Raw genomic sequence first — 22,819 nt, forward strand, 5'->3', positions numbered from 1 at the left:
CAAATTTTAGCAGTTGAATTGCTCTCAGTTGAGTCTTTCAATCAACAAACAATCAAAGAATCACACTGGCGTGTAAGGAAATCCCTTTCAGATAAAAAAAAATGCAAATGAAGAAAAAAACAAGAGATATCTCCTTTGTTTCTTGAAATGAAGTGCTCTAAAGTGAATAGTGTACGGTTTCGTTAGAACATGCTGCGTAGATACCAGAGAAAATAGCAAAGGCCGTCGCGAATCTTCTGATGAGAATCTATTATATGTAAAAGGAAAATAGAAAAAAATCGTCATGAAGATTTGATGACTTTAATACCGTTGAACGATTCGACAAGTATTTGAGTTCAATTCGTAAGTAAAAATATGTTTAATTAAAAACAACATATAATATTTTATGACAAGTCCGAATATCGGAAGCTTCACGTTTCAGGTAAAAGGTCTTGTATTAATCTTATGTGGGGCACTGTCTACACACGATTTTACATTCGTACATAGCTAAGAATACAGAATATTCCGCAATATTTTTCTAAACTCTAAGATAGACATATGTACATATATATCAATGACATAAATACTGTGTTCATCCTAAATAAACACCCACACACACATTTTTACTATGTGCACAAAAGTAAATTAAAAACCACTGGTAACCAGGTATAAACATGTCTATTATATGGAGCCCGCCGTTCACAGAACTTCACTTTAAATGATGATGACGTCATACAGGATCAATTAATTTACCTGAAATGCGAAACTTTGACTTTCTATAACTTTTTTAGTAATCGAGTTAAAACAATGGACAGGTTCTGAGAACGAGACTTGTTTCACTTTTTGGGCACACATTTTGAGTCCTTCGTCGCCTATGTTTCACCCAATATCAGAAATAAGACCAGCTTCGAAAAGTACTATTCGAGCCCTTTCATTTGATATCCCACATGACCATACTCTGTGAAAAAAATGCACACCCCCTTTCGCATGTATGGGGAGTCCCCTTTCAAACTTAACACAAAATGGCGCCAATCGCAGCAACTAAAGGGACACACAAATCACATGTTCTTACCAAATTTTATGACAATTGGTTAAGCTGTTTTCGAGTGGGTCGGGTGTGACAGACTGACAGACAGACAGACAGATTGACAAACGGACCTGTGAATAGTGGCCAGATCTCCCATCAGGGGCGACCTTAGCTGGCGGATTGGCGCATACCTATTGATGTGTAAATATGTATTCATGCACTTTTTTTTCCTGACTGTGCATGAGCTAGTGTCTGCTCACCTATGGTGCGTGAACTAAAAAGGCTGTGGGAATATAAAACCACCATGGAAGACGAGAGAAGGAGGAAACTTACGGTGCAGTGGCTCGGAACACCAGTACGGGTGGCTTTTGGGAGTGAGCAAGTGGGCTCCCGGTTATCCCTCAATCGCAGTGCCTCACTGGTGGACAACTTGGCCACCTTGGCATATAATGTTACAAGTGATTTGGATCTGGAGAAGGAGGTGTTCAAGCGAAGTACGACCTTACCGAGAATACTAGTAACAAGACCGAACAAAGATGAACTGAAGGCAGATCGTTGGACGACAAAATCCGTGATAACACCCACCGCATATGTTCAAGAAGTGCGACAGCCAATGCCAAAGACTATGAAGGATACAGTACAGGCAAGGTCAATAAAAGGAGTAACCCTGCCGGCGCTTATGGGGAGCAGAGTCCCGATCGGGAGGAATGCCCCTTGACCCAGCTTGAGGCAAAAATAGTTGAGCTGTCCGAGTTTATTAAAGACAAGTATAACGTGCCTCAAGCAATAAAGAATATGGTTAGGGCTATTAGAGTCCTCTATAATAGATGGAGGAAAAGAATAATAAGGATACGTCGAACCCCGCTGTGCCAACAGTGTCACAAGCGGCCCAAGTGACGCCTAACCGTACTATCATCGAATCACGGCGAAACAAACGAGTACGTGAAAAAGAGGGGGATCGTCTAAATAACCAGCGGACGCCTAAAAGAAAAAAAGGCGGACAGGACAATCTGAAAACCAGCACCAACAGTTCAGAAGCAGGAAAGCGTACAGCGAATGTAGGAAATTCGACCAGCGTTGTGAAGCCCAAGATGAACGAAAACGATCGGTGGACTAAAGTTACCGAGAAAAAATCGAAACGAAAAGCAAAAGTGCGAACTCATCCAGATGCGATAATTATCTCCAGTAACGGCAATCTGCCCTACGCGGAGATATTCAAAAAGGTCAAAGCTGATCCCGACCTAAAAGATCTGAGTGGAAATGTGAACCGAATCAAAACACATTGAAGGCGCAGAAACTAAAGAGACTTCCATCGCTGTAACGATCTTGAGAATACTACTGAACATTAGTGGGCCGAGACAATATCGGCGACTTCATATTTGAAAGGTAGCTTGTTCCGTATTAATCTACGCATCTCCCTTTTGAAACACCATTCTGGAAACCAAATTAAACTGTAGAAAATTAGAAATGGGGTATAGGTTAAGTGCATTCGCAGTGTGCAGTGTTTACCGGACAACATCATAAGAACTATTATACCATCGGTACTAGCAGGGATGCTACTCATTAATGTCTTAGCGGATGGAGATCGGCGTCTTTACGACAAAACATATATACTCGGGAAATCTAGAGTATTTCGACGGCAGTTACCACGGTGGGGATCTATCGCAGAATGGGAAAAGAGATGGGATGAGTGACCAACTGGTTGCTGGACATATCGTATCATTCGAACATCCAAAGATGAACTAAAAGAAGCCGCGGGGAATTAAACTACGAACTAATACAGTTTTTAAGTGGAGCATGGATGTTATCGTACTTATCAACATCGATTTGTGAGGAGAGTAACGAAACCTGCCGACAGGTTCTGGGAGAGTGCCGAGCAATTGTTCAAAGTAGGTTGAGGTACCAGGGAGAACACCTGATGATCGACATACTATAGTTAATTGGTATATTATACCCACTGAAGGGGCGCAATAGTTCTTCTAGGACGTTATACAATTTCTTTTGACAGTATTATTATTATTAATATGCCATGAATTTGCCGCGTTAGAGAGAAGAATCCTTCGAAGAACTCTTGGTGCCTTACATGAGGGTGGACGATTCCGCAGCCTATATAATAAGAACGACATTTATTAGCGATACTACGATGACCTGGCTGTGGATAAAATCTGGATCAATAGGTTTCGCAGGACCGGCCATTTACTCCGTATGGGTGAGGATTATTCGCCCCGGAAAGTCGATAAGTGCGATATCCATGGTAGAAAAAGAAGACGTGGCAGACGCTGCCTGAGATGAAACGATGGCGTGGACATGTCATTTTGATTTCCAAACTTTCGGAAAGGCCACTTTTTAAAAATAGTATTCCTTCAAACTCAATCTAAAATTGTGTCACTCAATTGTAAACAGTTTTGTAGGCAGTTCATTTGGTTGAATTGTTTTTGGGTAAATTAGGACAGATTGATTAGCATTGATCTGAACAAATGTTTACACAAAATTCAGTTTTAGAAACCATTACGAAAAGCGTAGAAAGTACAACTTTTAATTCCGATATTTTTGATTTGATTCTTTTCCCTTTCCCTACCACAGAGAAACATTCATCTTAATTGTCGTAGTCGATCACAATCAATCAAACAGAATCTGCTACCAGTGCTTTCATATCATGAACACCGCCTCCGCCTTCGTGATTCAAATTAGTAAGATCAGTTTTGGTTTTTCTACCACTTGAAAGTTTGACCAGCTGAAAATACTAGGCGCCGCAAAAAGTAATTTATTGTTTTTTGTTTTGATAGTTTCAAATCAATATTTCGACCGTATTCTTTTTTTTTTTAAATAACACTATATAAAATGTCCACGAGTTTTTTTCCCACCCAAACGAACCCAGGTGCGACTAGTCTAAGGATGGGCTGCAAGCAAAATCCAAACGCTCGAATCACAGCGATGATGTGACGCAAAGTATGTGCGACCATGCGAATATGTATTGCTATATCCCGATTGTCGCAAACACTTCAAGCACGGACGCGGTGATTCTAAACTACAGAGACATACAGTGCGAATCTAGAGTAGAGCCCACCAGCCCAGACTTTCACCGGACAGGATACTTCGGACTACAGCACAGGTTGCAAAGATAACCGCTTTTTGCATCTCCATGTATAGTCCAGCCCTAAGATCGAGCGTTTTCAGCGCTTTATGTAAGTTCTGCGGGACTAATCCCGTCGCTGAAATTACTACTGGGACTACTTCGATCTTTTGTAGTCTCCAAGTCTGCTTCATATCGTCTACCAAGGGGCCGTAGTTCCGGATTTTTTCGTGCTGTTTTTCAACAGTGTTCCGGTCCAACGGTACGGCTACATCGATTATGAAGCACGCTCATTCGTCCTTTAGAAGCAAAACTAGATCTGTTCTGTTATGATTAACATTGTGATCGGTGGCAATAGTGTGATCCCACAGTAGTGTGACCCCATCATTTTCCATGATTATCTGCGGAGTATACTTTTAATAAAGATGGTAGGTTGTTACTACGCTTATATTTCAACGAAAGGTTTTGATGGGGAATCTTGCGGATCCTGTATGCAGATGTTATGTGCTGGATGGTCTCCCCTTTACAGTTGCATAACCAACTGCTGCAGTTGGTGATTGAGAAGTCTTGAAGAATGCACCGTTTATAATTTTTGTTGGGAGCGAAGTATCCTGAATTGAAATTAGGAATGCTTCGGTCTCATAGAATAGCACACCGTTAGTCAACCATTTGGTGGAGCTTCGACTATCAACGCCTGACAACAACAAATGTTTTATATGGCCTCCGTGAATGGGTTTCTCTTTCCACATGTCGATCTTCCGTTGGATTGAAGTAACATTCTGCATAATGCAGATAATTTATTATCTGCCATGACGGTAGCCTGATGTCATTGGCTAATGGACTGTTTCTCATGAAAAACTTAAGGGGGAGGAATGCACAATTGAAGTTTAAGAGCGTGCCACTTCCTACTGCCTACGAATATATTGGGAGAGGAGGTGCTTGGAAGAGACTCTGAAAGTCAGCATAAGCCCACAAAGCACAACTGGGATATGCTGCAGTTGGAGAAACATCGACGCGAGTGAGCTCCATAATATGGAGGATTGAAGTGATGCTTAGCAAGGGGTGCGGAAGGCATGGCATGTAGTTTCAGTTTTCTGCCGATTTATTAAGCAATGCCTAAAATTTCAATTGCATATCTATTCTACGCTTCACTACATTTAGATAAACTCATTGCATGAAAAGAAATCCAGCCATCTTGTAATAATTGATGTCAGTTCTTAGATAGGGGACCATTCGGGAATATCCTTTTGTACCTGTTTAAGTTGTAAATTTGAGTTCATTCTTCTGGCGAATTTCTACTTTAATTTTCAAGCATCGAATCTGCCTGTGTATTTTCCATATATTTATAGAGCAATTTCCTCTTGAGCTTATCAACATTAGACTATGGTCATCACCTTGTGCTTGTAAATGAACCGAAACCATATTTCAACTATATAAAGCCACTAATAATATTGTGGACCAAGGGACAACAGATCATGTTAATTAGAAAGGTCTATATAATATACAGTAATGAGCTTCGACAACGTTAATGGTGATACGAGATTAGTTCACATACACTTGAAAAAAACCTGTACTTACCGATCTGTGGCTATGGCAACTAAGTGGAGAATGGAGGCAGTACAGCAGAGGACGTCACATGAAGTCCAAATATCGCACAGTTCAGGTCCTAGGATCCAACCTTTGCTAATCTGAAATGCGTACACATTAAATGTTATATTGGGAAATGGTCCTGACAATGGAAAAGCCGCTTCCGCGGCATATGTGCATTTGTATTTATAAATAAAGCTTAGAAGGATAATTGAGAATGAGTAAACGATACATTGGATGAACATATGCAGGTTACAGTGGACAACAAATAGATTGAAATCGCCCGGTTTTTGTTATAATTATTATCTGCACTTGTAGGGGGCACACACAGTTTTATATTCATTAATTGCAATCAAAATGTGATACTGAAGGCACAGAACCACTTATATGCATTAGAATATGTCTCACTGCAGGACTAAAGCTCCCCAAACTATTTGAAGTCTACTGTAGACAGTTGCAAGCACATCTCCCACTTACCTCGTACACCGCACCTAATGGCATCACCAGGCAGGCGACAAACAAATCCGCCACGGCCAAGGATGCAACCAAATAGTTAGCAACATTCTGCAGATTTCGCTCGAGGATGATTGCAGCAATTACGAACACGTTGCCTGAAATAGAATAAATGCAGATGAGTTGTACACATATTGGCAGAAAGGATGATGGAGGGGGTTCCATGTACTGGAACAACGGGACGGTGAGCGAGATGAGCAAGATAATATCAACGCCGAAGGCCGGGTAGAGTTTCGCTTTCACATTGAGCAAGCACAATTGAAACAGACGGGTATGCCAGGAAGAAAAGCTTCGCCCGGGAAACAAAAAACTTTTGAAATGTGTCTGTTGAATAAGTTCTTCTACCTCCGGGGAATAAGAATAATATAATACGCACGCATGCACCTTTGCGTAGTTCAATGTGACTGCTCTTACAGTGGTTGGTACGTTGCATAGCCCAACGCAGCTTTCGCAAAATGTGGCTTTGAATAGTTAGTGATGAATCGCATTGTGCCCATATTTTGCTTCCGATCGTTTGCCAGTAATTAAAGGGAAAACTATATTCTAGACCGGTTCTAAACAAAAAAGCGCTTTTCAGTCTCCAATTTGAAATTCTAAAATCCCTCTATCACACAAATAGTAATGAAAACCGAGCGGTAGGGAAAAGGCTACCATAAAAGGACCGTCAACTGTGCGTTGTCAATCACGGTGAACTCATTCCACGCAAAAGCAAATTTCCGTTAAAAGCGCACTTTATAATTGTTTCGACTTGGTTATGCAACTGCATTTGCAATCATTACGATTCAATTGTAAGCAGGTTGCGATTCCTCAAGTTTCAGGTTAGAATTTTCAAAGACAATACAAACCAAGGGCGGACAAAAGAGCCTGCGAAATTCTTCTCTTTTAAAATTGCCTTAACCCTACTGGCAATAACTAATATTTTCTGTACAACAGTAGTATTGCCATAAATTAGTCAATACAATTATATTGAATTATCGTAATGTTGCTTCTTTCTGAGTAAGTCAAAAAGCTCCATTCGAAATATATAGTACAGTAGTGAGTTTCCATTTCAAGTTGACCATTCACGCAAGGATGGAGACGTGCCGACAGCCCTGGTAATCTTGCTTATCGTAAAATACCACTATGACGTAGGCTAGCAGTCACCAAATTTTGAAAATATCTTCCTATGGGAACATCAACCGAGCTGACCTAAGGCCTACGACCTTCTGAGCCCACTACACGACAACAGAATTAAGGATCGCCGTAATATTAAATTTCCCCAACTTAAACGACCATTTCAGCGATATACTTGAGTTAGTCATTTTAAGCGCAAGCGAAGTCAGTAAGGTCAGTAAGTGGCGGATCTGAATGACAAGGCCGGCATTGATAGCACCTTGTTGGAAGACGTAATGGCGAGCAATGGTCTTGATGGCTGTACTAATAACAGTGAAAGATTTATATAATATTTCGGAAACTTTCATCGTCTGACCATTGGTGGTACACTATTCGAACGCTCGGCTGCCACAAGGTTAGTTGGGTTCGCACTAACTGGGAACGTGTCTGAACTCCAGATATCTTGATTTTGCGCCGAGGTCCACCAATTCGATATCCCTAAATCCTGTCTAGCGTCCTATTCTACACCATCGCTCCATCTGAGGCAGGGTCTTCCACGCCTGAATACTAACATTTCAATAGGAGGAAATTCGTATTCGTACTCGTAAATACGGATACGTTGGTATTGTGAGAATATAACCGCGTTCGTATTCACTTTTGCAAGTACGAAGATATTCACTTCTTCGAATACGGATATATTCATACAAATATGCCGAACAATGACCGTTGGACGCTTCGAGTATGAAAGGTTTTGTGTTACTCTTATGTGATGAACTCGTGCCAGCTTTAGCTGAAATTTAAAATATCCCTCCATGTTTGTCCAAATTGTACGATGTTTTTTCCATATTGAGCACATAAATGCAAGTTTATTATTTACATGAATATATACGTATTTAACATTTGAATAATTGCCCTCGCAAATACACATGTACATATGTATGTATATACATATAACTCAGTGAGATATTACTCGTATTCAAAAAATACATGCATATGGGATATCATGTGAAAGTCAGGCAACTTTCTGAATTTGGGAAATACAGCTTTTTTTTTTAAGTTGGTATATCGTCTCCTCAGCTATATATCATTTTTCGTTTGTGAATTAGAGTTATAAACTAAGAAGAGTTTTGTGTTCGTTTTGTTATCCAGAAAATTGATTAAAGAATTTTCATAATATTTTTTGTGCGAAACGTGCAAAGTATTCTAAAACACTTGCAAAGTTGATAGTGGCATACGGTTCTCTGAATAAAAAAGAAAGAAGGCCGGGAAAAAGCCAAGGATGAAGCTCCCTCTCCCTATAGTGTACTTATTGGTCATAGTATCTCAAGCTGGCCTATAACCGTCAGGAACTTTAGTATCTTCCCTTCCACATTTTACATCTGGTATTATCTGGTATTAAGTGTTCCCCCAGATACCTCGACCTACTTTGCACAAGTGCCGGATACTGTTCCAGGATGTGTATAGAGGTTTCGTCATACTCTTCACCAAATTTGCAAGCAGTGTCCGTAAATATCCCTAGGTTCCCTAGGTGATAGTTCAGCCGACAATGACCAGTGAGAATTCCCACTATGATTCGCAGGTTCCTTTTGGTGAGGTTTAAGCAATCCTTTGTGCGTATGGTGTCGTATTTCCCAATAAGCACCCTGGACTGCTCCATCCCTGGTAGGCCCGCCCAGTGTAGTTCCCTCAACCGTTCCTCTTCATTTCTTAGATTCATAACCATGAAACCGTTTCCGATTCCACAGAAGGGTTCTGGCCCGTGTAAAGGCTTCCCTGCTCCCTTCTGGGCTAGTACCTCTGCTGCCTCGTTGCCTTCCAACCCTGCATGGCCTGGAACCCAAAGTATCTAGACCTTGTTGGACGAGGTGAGTGTATTCAGTCTCCCAAGGCATTCCCACACCAGTTTAGAGTTCACCTGGTTGGACCTAAGTGACTTGATCGCTGCTTGGCTATCGGTGAGAATAGCTATGTTCTGCCCCCGGTAGTTCCTTTGCGGCAGTTGTATTGGGTGGAAGAAAAATAATTTTCGCATTCGATAACTCCATCTGAGGATGTCATGCTGCATTGTCCATAAATAGAACAACATTTCTTTTCTGTGCTCCATTTTATTGTTGAAACCCAATAGCAACGAGGACATAATTGCAAAAGCCATCCAAGCTTTTTTTGGGGTGCCAATTCACCTCAAACAAGTTAATGTTTCCGCCCTTAAAATATCTTGGTTTTTTAGCGTTACTAATAATGGAAGGATCTGAAAAATTTCAAATTCTCCCAAAATATTTCCGCACAGCAAAATGGTAACACGTACGGTTGATATTTTTACTCCTTTCAATGTTATTGTTTTATCTGGCAACGCTCGAAAAAATAAAGACGTTTCATCGCAATTAAAAATGCCATTTGGAGGAAAACCGGCATACAAATGCTGAATTTTCCTTTCGGTTGTTCATGTCCACCGATTCATTTTCTCCGCTAATATTTCTGTATTTTATGGAGTGTCTCAACTTGAATGTGTCCATCTAACAACTAGACCAAGAATACTATATACAGGAGGAACAACTTCAGCGGCTAAGGGGCACGGAATTTCATTGTGCACCTTTCGAGTAGAGATGAGGTAGGCAAGTGTTATTGGTGGGTCGGTTTGTCGATGTCGCCTAGATAGTTTTCTTGTGTGTGTTTCTTCACCTTATTACAGCAGGAAACGGATGTATCCGAAAAATTGAAATTGGATGCATCTGGGATATTGGCTGTCCGTGCACGCTAAAAGCATTCATATGTGGCTATTACCAGCCCCTATGATTTGCGTTAAATACCAAAGCGGGAGCTCGAACACTCTGTTTTTCCCGTTCACTTTAATTATCTCTACTTTTTCACGCAGCATTAAAACACACTTTTTGTCACGTATAAGGAAATAGGAGGATCAGAAGATCATCCTAAGTGGCCGAAAACGACCTAGAGGGCAGAGCTATTCCAGAAGCCTAAAAAATTGGCGAAATTGACCGCGAAGGTCCGCCCGCATAGATTGAAGCTCCATTAAAGTGCTCGGTTGACACGTTCATGCACGACTCTGTGCTAGTATTTTTTGATGACACCATCTAAATTGGACGCTACCCGCAAATTTCAAATGGATATATATACTTATAGGTATGTCTCGAGAAACTGAAACTGATATACGCATTCCCAAAAGACGCTAAGAAGTTTCAGGTATGATAGGTTTTGTGTTTTCTAAAGTGGAGAACCTTGAGTACACGATTGTTCCACTTATACATACGGAAGTAAAAATCCAACTGAACCTTGAAGTGTTCATTTACTAACGTGCGCTCGAAACTAATGTATCGATAATACTTGAAATGTGTTGACAGCTGATTTCACGGTGAGAATTAAATATTATTCTGCAAAAATTTTCTTACAATATACACAAACAAGTCGGAAATCGGAAACTCGGCGCTTGAGGTATAAAAGATTTAGTGCTTCTCGTGTAATCATATTTTAGTATACATTTGGCCCATTTGGGCCTAGCTCATGCTTTGAGGGTAAATTTTTCCCCCATATAAATAAAATCCGTTTTTCGTTTATTTAACTGACACTTTTATTTATTCGGCTGCTTTTCTGAGTGACTCTCTGTTCACGCCGGCGGTCTAGTCGAGAGTCTTTGTCATCTTGACATTTTTCGCCTGGGTCTCCTGTCAGGCCGTCAGCTTTTTCCACGGCCGTTCAATGCGACGGCAGATGATGATCCAAGGAGAAGGGGGTTTGCTAGCCATCTTCTAAAAAATATAATGACAAAACATACGGTTCTATACTACTATTAACTTTATTGAAACAGATATCGGTATAAAAGGTATCTTGAGGCCTGGACACCATATAGTGATAGCTTCTGAAAACGGGTTCGCGAAAGGTACTATCTTGTGGCGCGGCAGGATTCGCGGCAATCGAAATTTATTTCAAATCTTGCGAATGTGTGCGGTTAGATGACGCCACCGGCGCTCTCCACACATTTTTAGAACTCGCCATAAGAGTGGGGAGCAGGCGGTGAGAAAAGTCCTAGGAGTAGGCGGCAGAGTGACGCGAAAGAAAAATAAAAAACAATGGTCATGCTTGCTACTTTTGACAACTGCCCCGGGAAACGATTACGGCTGAAGATAATTTAATCTTATTAGCTATTATAAATATACAATTGTAATGTAATTAAGCGTTTTTTTTATTGATGAAAATATATATAAAATTCAATTAAAATATATTTTGAAACTAAAACCTCTTTCGAGTCCCCGGCTTCCCTCCTCTTGATTAAATATCACAAATGAGGCCAGTGAGGGTGTAAAACAAACATACAGAGCGGCGGACAGACAGGCAGACAGTAAACCGATTTTAACAACCTTTTGATTCACATAGAAACTTAAAAAGGGATACTGTATACTATGTATATATGTACTACATGCATGCCAAATACAAATAAATTATAAGGTTAACGTTAAAATGTAGCAAATTTGCTTCAAGTTGATAACTCTGAAATACTGTAATTTCTTTTACTAACGGCAGGATTTTGACGAAATTTTCACTGTTATTTTCGATTCTGTGGTCCTCGGATTTATTATTGAGTTTATTTAGGTGAATATTTTCTTTTCTGTTTTTTTGATTGGATAAATTTTTCGAAGAAAGTCTCTAACCCTTTATGGTGCGTATATTTTGCCCATAATTCCCCCATTCTTCAAAAGATATTGAATGCCGTTAAGTTCAACCGCTTTCGAGTAAATTGATTACGGCACGCAAACAGATAGACAGATGGACGGACAAGCACTGAATCGATATTAAGAAGGTTTCGTTTCACACAAGCCTTCAAACTGAGCCTTAACTGATGGCTATGTTTGTATTATTTTAGGTACCATGTAAATATATATATACATATACCTGGCGTACCAGGTTTTTCCTCACTTGAGTTACAAACGCAGAACTGCATGCGACCAGGCGCGTGTCATGGGTTGCGGATAATGACATGACCCACCGCGTCAGCTACGAATATCACAAGTTAATCTTGTAAATAAGTAGCCGCGGACAAGCAGAACGTTTCCCTTTGTATTCGTCCTCCCTTACCGATTCTTCCCTTTCAGGGGGAGTAAACCTCCTTAACAAATCCGTAATCCGAGGTGAAGCGATTGACACGCCTATCGGATGAATTGCAGTGACGTTACACTGTACTTCAGCGGCTCCCCTCCAAATACCTTCCCTACCTTTGGAGGGTTGACTGCCTCCCCAACACTCGTGGGAACAGAATTGGGGAAAATATTTCAAATTCTTTTAATGGGACCCCAAGGACACGAAGACAGTACCCAACACGGTTAAGGGTCGTTCAATAACATCAGAGCGGCTCTTTGCCCTTGGATGTTTTGGCGGTTATGCCGTCAACCACCAGGGACGGGAGACCTAGGCGTCGTATGGTTTGGACGAACCAACTTAACGAATTTATCGTCCGCGCCTATTACCGTGTCACGGATTTGGAACGGAATCCATCAGAGTTCAGACATCAACTCCATGACGTGTTCATAACCCGCTTCCCGGAACTAAGTCATGTTCCGGGGCAGAACGTTGTCAATCAATACCGGGTGATAGTGAATAACAACCGAGTTGCCTTACCAACTAGGCAACAAATCTTCCAAGAGGTTTGACTTGAGCTCGGGCTGGAGTCATCAAATTACCGGACTAGTCAAAGGAGTAACACAAGTACTTCACCTGTAAGGCACTCCATGAATCCAGTAGTCAGGAGAAGCTAAGTAACTGGGGATGTCGACCCAATTTATAATGAGGCTTTGACCGCATTCCAGGTCGCATTCACCGAGTATGCTGAGATTCTCCCAGACGCTAGGCCAAAGATCCCAAAACTGAAGTTTACTTCGGCAACTACTAACATCATTGCTGCCGTTGACAGAATTTTGACTGATCATTTGGCTAGCGAGATTACTGCTACAGAGGTTCATAGCCTGATCCACGTTGCAGCTGCCACGGTAATTCGTCTCCATAATCAACATCTTAGAGCGAATAACAGAGGTATGCGCAGAAGGACTTTACCGTTTTGGGTGTTTCGACTCAACAAAAGAGTCGAAAAGTTGAGAAAGAAGATTGGTCGTGTGACGCAAGCACTCCTTGGAAATCCATCAGCAAGAGTGCACAGATGCGTTGCGAACATCATTGGAAACTACCATCTGTCCAATGATATGTCAATCGAAGAAATCCTCGAGGTGCTGAAGCAGAAACTTGCGGTATGCTCCAATCGCATCCGTAGGTATCAGAAAAGCTTTCAGCGAAGGACCGACAACACCTTGTTCTTCCAGAACCAACGGGGATTCTACAAAAATCTCACCAACTCAGATAGGGAAAGTAACCTCGATCTTGATCAGGCAGAAGACTTCTGGAGAAGTCTTTGGAGCGAATCCAGCCGTTGCAATTTAGAAGCAGCGTGGCTCCCACACCTTATGCGTTCATGCGAGGCCCTCCCCGAAATGACCATGCCTGACGTAACTGAAGTCGACGTTGAAGCAGCCCTTGAGAAGGCAGGTAACTGGAAGGCGCCAGGAGTTGACAAGATTCACAATTTCTGCTGAAGCGATTCAAGAGCACTCACAGGATATTGGCAAATCAATTTAATCAGATGATTGCCGATCCTGATTTAGTTCCATTATTTTTCACCAAGGGGATAGTTTTCCTCATCCCCTAGGAACAGGGTGCCTCTTGCCCTTCAAAATGTCGACCAATTACTTGTCTTCCTACCATCGGTCTTCACTTCAGTTGTGTGCGCGAACATCTCAAAACATCTTGATGTTCATAAATTGATAGTTGAGGAGCAAAAAGGATGCGCAAAAGGCTCCCGAGGCTGCAAAGAACAGCTTATAATCGATACGGTAGCTGTAAAGCAGGCTGTCCATCAGAAACGAAATATCTCGACAGCCTACATCGATTATAAATCAGCCTTTGACTCGATATCACATTCGTGGTTACTACAAGTGTTACGCTTGTATAAAATCAACCCGAATGTCGTTCTTCTTCTAAGAACAGTAATGAAGAATTGGAGCACGAAGCTATCGGTATCCTCACAAACGTCAGGAGAGATACCAATCAGGCGTGGCATTTTCCAAGGCGACTCCTAAGCCCACTGTGGTTTTGTTTGACTTTGAATCGCGATCCCATCTTTTGCATGAAAGCAAATACGGGTTCCAAGTCAAGCATGGCATATTGTCGAAATGTACATTAAGCCATTTGATGTACATTGACGACATCAAATTGTATGCCAAAGACGAGAACCAACTTCGCTCCTTGCTGGACATTACCATCCAGTTCAGCAGGGATATCGGCATGCAGTTGGGTTCAGAAAAATATCGCATAAAAACAATTGTTTGGGGAAAACACACCGACAACGAAGGATACAGCCAAAATAATAAAAAAATTGAGGGTATGGATTCGAACAACGTGTACAAATACCTCGGCATATTGCAAGCAACAACACCTGTTGTGGCAATAATCAAATCTAAGTAGCTGGGGGAGTTTGAACGACGTCTGGATCTTGTCCTTAAAACTGAGCTGTACGGGAAAAATAAAATCGTGGCAATCAACACCTTCGCCAGTCCCGTCCTTGTATACACTTTCGGTGTGATACAGTGGAGTAATACTGATTTCGAATCTGTCAATAGACGGGTAAGGGTAGTTCTTGCAAACAACAACATGCACAATAGAGCTGCCGAAAAATTGAGGATCACTATCCCACGTCATCATGGGAGGAAGGGGGGTACTTGATTTAAAAACGTTGCACTACAATCAAGTGCATTCTCTTCGTGAGTTTTTCCATGAGAAACAATCCTCTAGCCAAATACATCAGGCTACCGTCATGGCAGATAATAAATGATCTCCTTTGAACTTGAGAAGCAGAGAATGGGATCCCATGTCGAATGTTACTTCAGTCCAACAGAAGATCGACATGTGGAAAGCGAAAACCATTCACGGAGGTCATATCAAAAATTTATTGTTATCAGGCATTGACATCGAAGCCTCCAACAAATGGTTGACAAATGGTGTACTTTTTCTATGAGACCGAAGCATTCCTAACTTCAATTCAGGATGCTTCGCTCCCAACAAAAAATTATAAACGGTACATTCTTTACGACTCCTCAATCACCAACTCCAGTTGTAGTTTATGCAACTGTGAAGAGGAGACCATCCAGCACATAACATCTGCGTGCAGGATGTTGAGCGATACCGAGTACACCAATCGTCATAACTCCGTCTGCAAGATTCTCCATCAAAACCTTGCGTTGAAGTATAACTTAGTGGCAACCTACCATACTAACTTAAGTATACTCCGCAGAGAATCTTGGAAAATGATCGGGTCAAACTACTGTGGGATCACATTATTGCCACCGACCACAGTGTTAATCATAACAGACTCGATCTAGTTCTGCTTCTGAAGGAAGAACGAGCTGCTTTATAATCGATGTAGCCGTACCGTTGGACCGGAACACTGTTGAAAAACAGCACGAAAAAATCCGGAACTACGGCCCCTTGGCAGACGATATGAAGCAGACCTGAAGACTACAAAAGATCGAAGTAGTCCCAGTAATAATTTCAGCGACGGGATTAGTCCCGCAGAACTTACATAAAGCGCTGAAAACGCTCGATCTTAGGGCTGGACTATACATGGAGATGCAAAAAGCTGTTATCCTTGCAACCTGCGCTATAGTCCGAAGAGTCCTGTCCGGTCACAATCTGACCTAATGGGTTTCAGTCTTGATCCGCACTGTCTTCGATATAAGATCCATGTCCTCTGTAGGTGTAGAACCTCCGCGTCCTTGGCATGAAGTGTTTGCGACAATCGGGATGTAGTAATACATTTTCGCATGGTCGCACACACTTTGCGTTAAAACGCATCATCGCTGTGATGCGGGCCTTTGGATGCTGCCTTCAGCCCATCCTTAGGTTGGTCGCCCCTCGGTCCGGTTGGGCGGGAAGAGGGTCCGTGGGCTTTTTATAAATATATACGCCTATTCCCTTTAGAAGTTGACATTCATTCCATGCGACTTTCAGAAATAATTATGCTTAATGAAATAAAACAGGATTGAGTAGAAACTATATGGAATAGTAAAACATTCGTATATTTTCTGCGAGAGTTTTATGATACACCTATTAAATCTGTCACGATGTTCTCACATAGCGGCTTCATGTCTTAATTGAAACTCACATCCACCTCGGCAGAAGTTGTGGGGAACAACTTAGCTTACACAAAACGATCTCTTCCTCTCATCCCAGAGTAGTACTCGCACTTACTCGTCTTGTCTGCACTTAATTCCCCAGGTATGTAGGTACGGAGTTCAAAACTTGTTAGTTCGTAATTCCTAATTGATTACATGTTTAACTTTGAAATATTTACGGTTGGCTGCGTACCAAATTTAACATTGATATTATACAATTTCGGTTGAAGAAATTTACCAGAAATGCTTTGTGTTCTCCCTTCGACGTGAAGTTAGAAACCGCTTGGAATGTTCATTCCAGAACATCTGCGGGGAATGCTTTCAAGCTGGAGGTTTTTAAGCTAATGTGGTTTGCAACTAAATTATGTGAGGTGCAGGATGAAGTCCTACGTACCTCCCGATATTAACCATTGATTCGTAGATAATTGGGAATTCCTTTGTATTATGCAAAGGGTGTATTTTGTCAGAATTCATGGGATTTGATATTGAATTTTTCCCCATATTAGGGAGGAAACAGAAAATCAGTTTTATTTGAGAAAGGAACGTTATATTATGTCGAAGAAAGTTAACCTTGGGGCGGCAGGGGAGATGTTTTTATTCATCATCATCAACGGCGCAACAACCGGTATCCGGTCTAGGCCTGCCTTAATAAGGAACTCCAGACATCCCGGTTTTGCGCCGAGGTCCACCAATTCGATATCCCTAACAGCTGTCTGGCGTCCTGGCCCACGCCATCCCTCCATCTTAGGCGGGGTCTGCCTCGTCTTCTTTTCCTACCATAGATATTGCCCTTATAGACTTTCCGGGTGGGATCATCTTCATCCATACGGATTAAGTGACCCGCCCACCGTAACTTATTGAGCCGGATTTTATCCACAACCGGACGGTCATGGTATCGCTCATAGATTTCGTCATTGTGTAGGCTACGGAATCGTCCATCCTCATGTAGGGGGCCAAAAATTCTTCGGAGGATTCTTCTCTCGAACGCGGCCAAGAGTTCGCAATTTTTCTTGCTAAGAACCCAAGTTTCCGAGGAATACATGAGGACTGGCAAGATCATAGTCTTGTACAGTAAGAGCTTTGACCCTATGGTGAGACGTTTCGAGCGGAACAGTCTTTGTAAGCTGAAGTAGGCTCTGTTGGCTGACAACAACCGTGCGCGGATTTCATCATCGTAGTTGTTATCGGTTGTGATTTTCGACCCTAGATAGGAGAAATTGTCAACGGTCTCAAAGTTGTATTCCCCTATCCTTATTCTTGTTCGTGCTTGTGTTTGACCAGTGCGGTTTGATGTTGTTGGTTGATTCGTCTTCGGTGTTGACGTTGCCACCATGTATTTTATCTTGCCTTCATTGATGTGCAGCCCAAGATCTCGCGCCGCCTGCTCGATCTGGATGAAGGCAGTTTGAACGTCTCGGGTGGTTCTTCCCATGATGTCGATATCGTCAGCATAGGCCAGTAGTTGGGTGGACTTGAAGAGGATCGTACCTCTTGCATTCACCTCAGCATCACGGATCACCTTCTCGAGGGCCAGGTTAAAGAGGACGCATGATAGCGCATCCCCTTGTCGTAGACCGTTGACCGATGTTTTTATTACTTGGCCTTAAGTGGGTCATCACCTGCGTCGGATCCGAGGAATGATTATGATTATTATTATATAATGAAGAATATTTGGACAAGCGATTTTTCGATACTAGTCGTTCGAAAATTAGAGTGTTAAACAGGTAAGGTGTCATATGGCAGGTATATGTAGATTGCCGCAAAGCCGGCCGAAATTACGGGTCCTAACGCCATTCGAATGACTTCGCTCAAAGAGCGAGAATTGAAGGCAAGGCCAATTTCAATTTTAAGGAACCAAATGTTTATGGACTAGGTATAGCATATTAATGGTCGACTAAAATGGGTGCCACCATAGGCCAAAATCTATCCAACGAAAATCTTTGAAATTTTCACGACTTATTCAGAACATATTTCAAACTAGGATAATTGCGATTCATTGGGTCATTTTTTAAGGCTTTGTCTGGTACAAAAACATATTAGAATCGATTCAAGGGCTGTCTGTCTGTGTGTCACGACCGACTTATTCGGAAGCCCCTGAGGCTGCTGTCATGAAATTTAATGAAAGACCTTATTTTATGCTGAGTTTGAGGGAGTTCCTCAAATATGGGAAAGGGGGTGTAAATGTAGGGTATCAAATGAAAGGGTTCGATTAGTTGTTTTCGAAACGGGTCCTATTTATGATATTGGCTGAAACATAGAGGAGTGAGGAGTCAAACTGCATACTCCGAAAAGTGTAACAAGTCTTGTTTTCAGAACTGATTTAAAGAAAAAATCTGAAAAAAATTGCACTGGTGCACCCATGCAGAATACAGAAATATAGTTAACAATAGCATAATAATAAAATGGAACATTTATAAATGGAAAGTTTATAGGAAATCCAGCCATTATTAACAAAGTTTCAGGACGTCACAATTTTGTATTTTATGTGAATTTGTCGCAATGACGCCATCACTATATAAAGTGAACTCATATGAAGAGCGGAGTTGGATATAACCAGGAATATAATATTTTTACCCATGTACGAATGGAAAAACGTGCGTAGGAATCCTCTCATACAAAACCTTTTTACTCGAAGCATTCTGCTTCTGGTATTTTGATTTACTTTAAACAAGTCGAGAAACCGGAAGCTTGACGCTTCAAATATTAAAGATTTTGTGAATTTCTTTACTATTTATTATTATAACTTTGTTAGTAATAGTACGATTTCCAACAAATTTAGCAGGAGCATGCTCTATATTATGGCCTATATTGTGGTTCTCGGACGAACTTAAGGGAGGTTTTGCAGTCAACCACTAAAAATTACAGTAATGTAGTATTATTAACTTTATTTGAACAGATATCGGTATGGAGGGTATTTCGGAGCCTAGTTACCATACAGTGACAGCTTTTTGATTTTTTTCAGATTTTTCGGTCGGGTAGTTTCTGAGAATTGATGCGTTAAAGAAATGATAATTTTCAACCCCCCGCACTCCTCGCCTTTCCAACAAATCTCAAAAGCATGTGAGTCACTGTATGCGTGAGCGTTCATAGTTCCTATTTTTTCATCAAATTTGGTGTGAGTCGCTTTTTCGAAGCTGGTTCCATATTGGATATCGGGCGAAACATAGGAGAGTGAGGGCTCAAGATATGACCATCAAAAAGTATGACAGGTCTCGTTCCCAGAACATATTCAAACGAAAAATCTGAAAAAAATCACTGTAGGGCATCTGTTGGAAATCTAGGCTTCAAAATATATCCGGTTCCGATATCATGCTTAAATAAAGTTAATAATAGTATATTTCCACATTTTAGAAATTTACCCGGCAACCCCCCTTATGTCTATCCTAGAACTCCATCGGTGTAAGGGATAAAATTATGCATTAAATTTGGTCAAGTTTGAAGAAAATCCAACTATTATTAACAAAGTTGGAGGGGTTGAAATTGTGGCGCAGCAGAATTCGCGGAATTCGAAATAGAGGAATTCCTCTCTTCTGCCTTGAGCAAGGACAAGCGCGTGCTTTGAGACGAGCCCGTTTCAAATATTTATATTACTTTTGAGTGCAGTAAAATAAGAAATTATGTTTAGTTATTTTTAAGTGATGAAAGGTTGCTCAGTCGAGAAAGTGTTTCTTATGTTTTGAACAGTTCCTGCAGTTTTTCATGCTCATTGTTCCACACCAGCCAATGCACCGGGTATTGCCTCTCGATTTCCGAAACGGACAATGTCATTTTCGATTTGCTGACGATGTCATTCGATTTCTCTGGAAAATGATGTTTTCTAAAAAAAACTTTTCCAATTTTTGTGAATTTTCTGCATACTACAGCGTGTATGACGTCATCATAACATATCAATTTGTCAACACCATAACGAAGTGAGTTCATATGAATGGAGTCGCAAAGAATTATTTTGTTTTAGTTTGAATATCTCCATTACTCTAAACAGAGATGAGTCTATGTAGGTATATAGTATATGCGTGCTAATGAAGTTTGCGGGTAGTGTCTAATTCAGATAGATATATTTGTACATTAAACCACTCGCATTTAATATACGTACTATATATCTAGGTATGTATGCCTGTGCGCATGAAGTAAATCGGAAATATGGGTACGATCAATTTATATACATGCATATGTGCAATATTCGGAAATAGGTAGCTTGTTTGTTTAGGTTGAGGATAATATCTATGTATCTAATATGTACGTATGTTTTATAGATTATAAAAATATGAAGGAATATGCTGGATTTGTAGCTATATACGGGTAGAAAAATGTGGGCTGCGTGTGCAAAAACGGCCTCCATGAGATGACCTCCTTAATACATGTAACACTTCCGTTGCAAACTTAAAGGATATGTCCGTATCATTCGTTGAAAAATCAGAAGTAAGCAAAATTAAATATTCAGGTATCTAGCTTAGTTACATATGAGAATACCTTAATGATGGGGTAGAATGGATGGTTGATATATTAAATACAATTTGCCAAAGAGTATACCAAAACACCCTCTTCGAACATAGGACGGCGAACAGGAGGAATGGTGTTGTTAATTTAGGGAACCCTTTACCATCCGGTCCCTCCGCGAACTCAATCTTCTTTGCAACAAAAACATCATCATCATCATCATCATCATCAACGGCGCAACAACCGGTATCCGGTCTAGGCCTGCCTTAATAAGGAACTCCAGACATCCCGGTTTTGCGCCGAGGTCCACCAATTCGATATCCCTAACAGCTGTCTGGCGTCCTGGCCCACGCCCACGCCCACGTCTGCCTCGTCTTCTTTTCCTACCATAGATATTGCCCTTATAGACTTTCCGGGTGGGATCATCTTCATCCATACGGATTAAGTGACCCGCCCACCGTAACCTATTGAGCCGGATTTTATCCACAACCGGACGGTCATGGTATCGCTCATAGATTTCGTCATTGTGTAGGCTACGGAATCGTCCATCCTCATGTAGGGGGCCAAAAATTCTTCGGAGGATTCTTCTCTCGAACGCGGCCAAGAGTTCGCAATTTTTCTTGCTAAGAACCCAAGTTTCCGAGGAATACATGAGGACTGGCAAGATCATAGTCTTGTACAGTAAGAGCTTTGACCCTATGGTGAGACGTTTCGAGCGGAACAGTCTTTGTAAGCTGAAGTAGGCTCTGTTGGCTGACAACAACCGTGCGCGGATTTCATCATCGTAGTTGTTATCGGTTGTGATTTTCGACCCTAGATAGGAGAAATTGTCAACGGTCTCAAAGTTGTATTCCCCTATCCTTATTCTTGTTCGTGCTTGTGTTTGACCAGTGCGGTTTGATGTTGTTGGTTGATTCGTCTTCGGTGTTGACGTTGCCACCATGTATTTTATCTTGCCTTCATTGATGTGCAGCCCAAGATCTCGCGCCGCCTGCTCGATCTGGATGAAGGCAGTTTGAACGTCTCGGGTGGTTCTTCCCATGATGTCGATATCGTCAGCATAGGCCAGTAGTTGGGTGGACTTGAAGAGGATCGTACCTCTTGCATTCACCTCAGCATCACGGATCACCTTCTCGAGGGCCAGGTTAAAGAGGACGCATGATAGCGCATCCCCTTGTCGTAGACCGTTGACCGATGTTTTTATTACTTGGCCTTAAGTGGGTCATCACCTGCGTCGGATCCGAGGAATGATTATGATTATTATTATATAATGAAGAATATTTGGACAAGCGATTTTTCGATACTAGTCGTTCGAAAATTAGAGTGTTAAACAGGTAAGGTGTCATATGGCAGGTATATGTAGATTGCCGCAAAGCCGGCCGAAATTACGGGTCCTAACGCCATTCGAATGACTTCGCTCAAAGAGCGAGAATTGAAGGCAAGGCCAATTTCAATTTTAAGGAACCAAATGTTTATGGACTAGGTATAGCATATTAATGGTCGACTAAAATGGGTGCCACCATAGGCCAAAATCTATCCAACGAAAATCTTTGAAATTTTCACGACTTATTCAGAACATATTTCAAACTAGGATAATTGCGATTCATTGGGTCATTTTTTAAGGCTTTGTCTGGTACAAAAACATATTAGAATCGATTCAAGGGCTGTCTGTCTGTGTGTCACGACCGACTTATTCGGAAGCCCCTGAGGCTGCTGTCATGAAATTTAATGAAAGACCTTATTTTATGCTGAGTTTGAGGGAGTTCCTCAAATATGGGAAAGGGGGTGTAAATGTAGGGTATCAAATGAAAGGGTTCGATTAGTTGTTTTCGAAACGGGTCCTATTTATGATATTGGCTGAAACATAGAGGAGTGAGGAGTCAAACT

The 22,819-nt window shown here is 41.4% G+C and overlaps 1 protein-coding gene across 1 annotated transcript in view; it reads right to left on the reverse strand.

Annotated features, from left to right (window-relative positions):
* Positions 1 to 22,819, reverse strand: part of LOC119661658 (5-hydroxytryptamine receptor) — a 634,419-nt gene that overhangs the window by 148,293 nt on the left and 463,307 nt on the right. The window contains 2 exon segments of the mRNA XM_038071091.1: positions 5,658 to 5,767; positions 6,144 to 6,277. Coding sequence (XP_037927019.1) covers positions 5,658 to 5,767; positions 6,144 to 6,277 — 244 coding nt within the window.

This window comes from Hermetia illucens, chromosome 1 (genome assembly GCF_905115235.1).
Source record: "Hermetia illucens chromosome 1, iHerIll2.2.curated.20191125, whole genome shotgun sequence".
Taxonomy (NCBI): domain Eukaryota; kingdom Metazoa; phylum Arthropoda; class Insecta; order Diptera; family Stratiomyidae; genus Hermetia; species Hermetia illucens.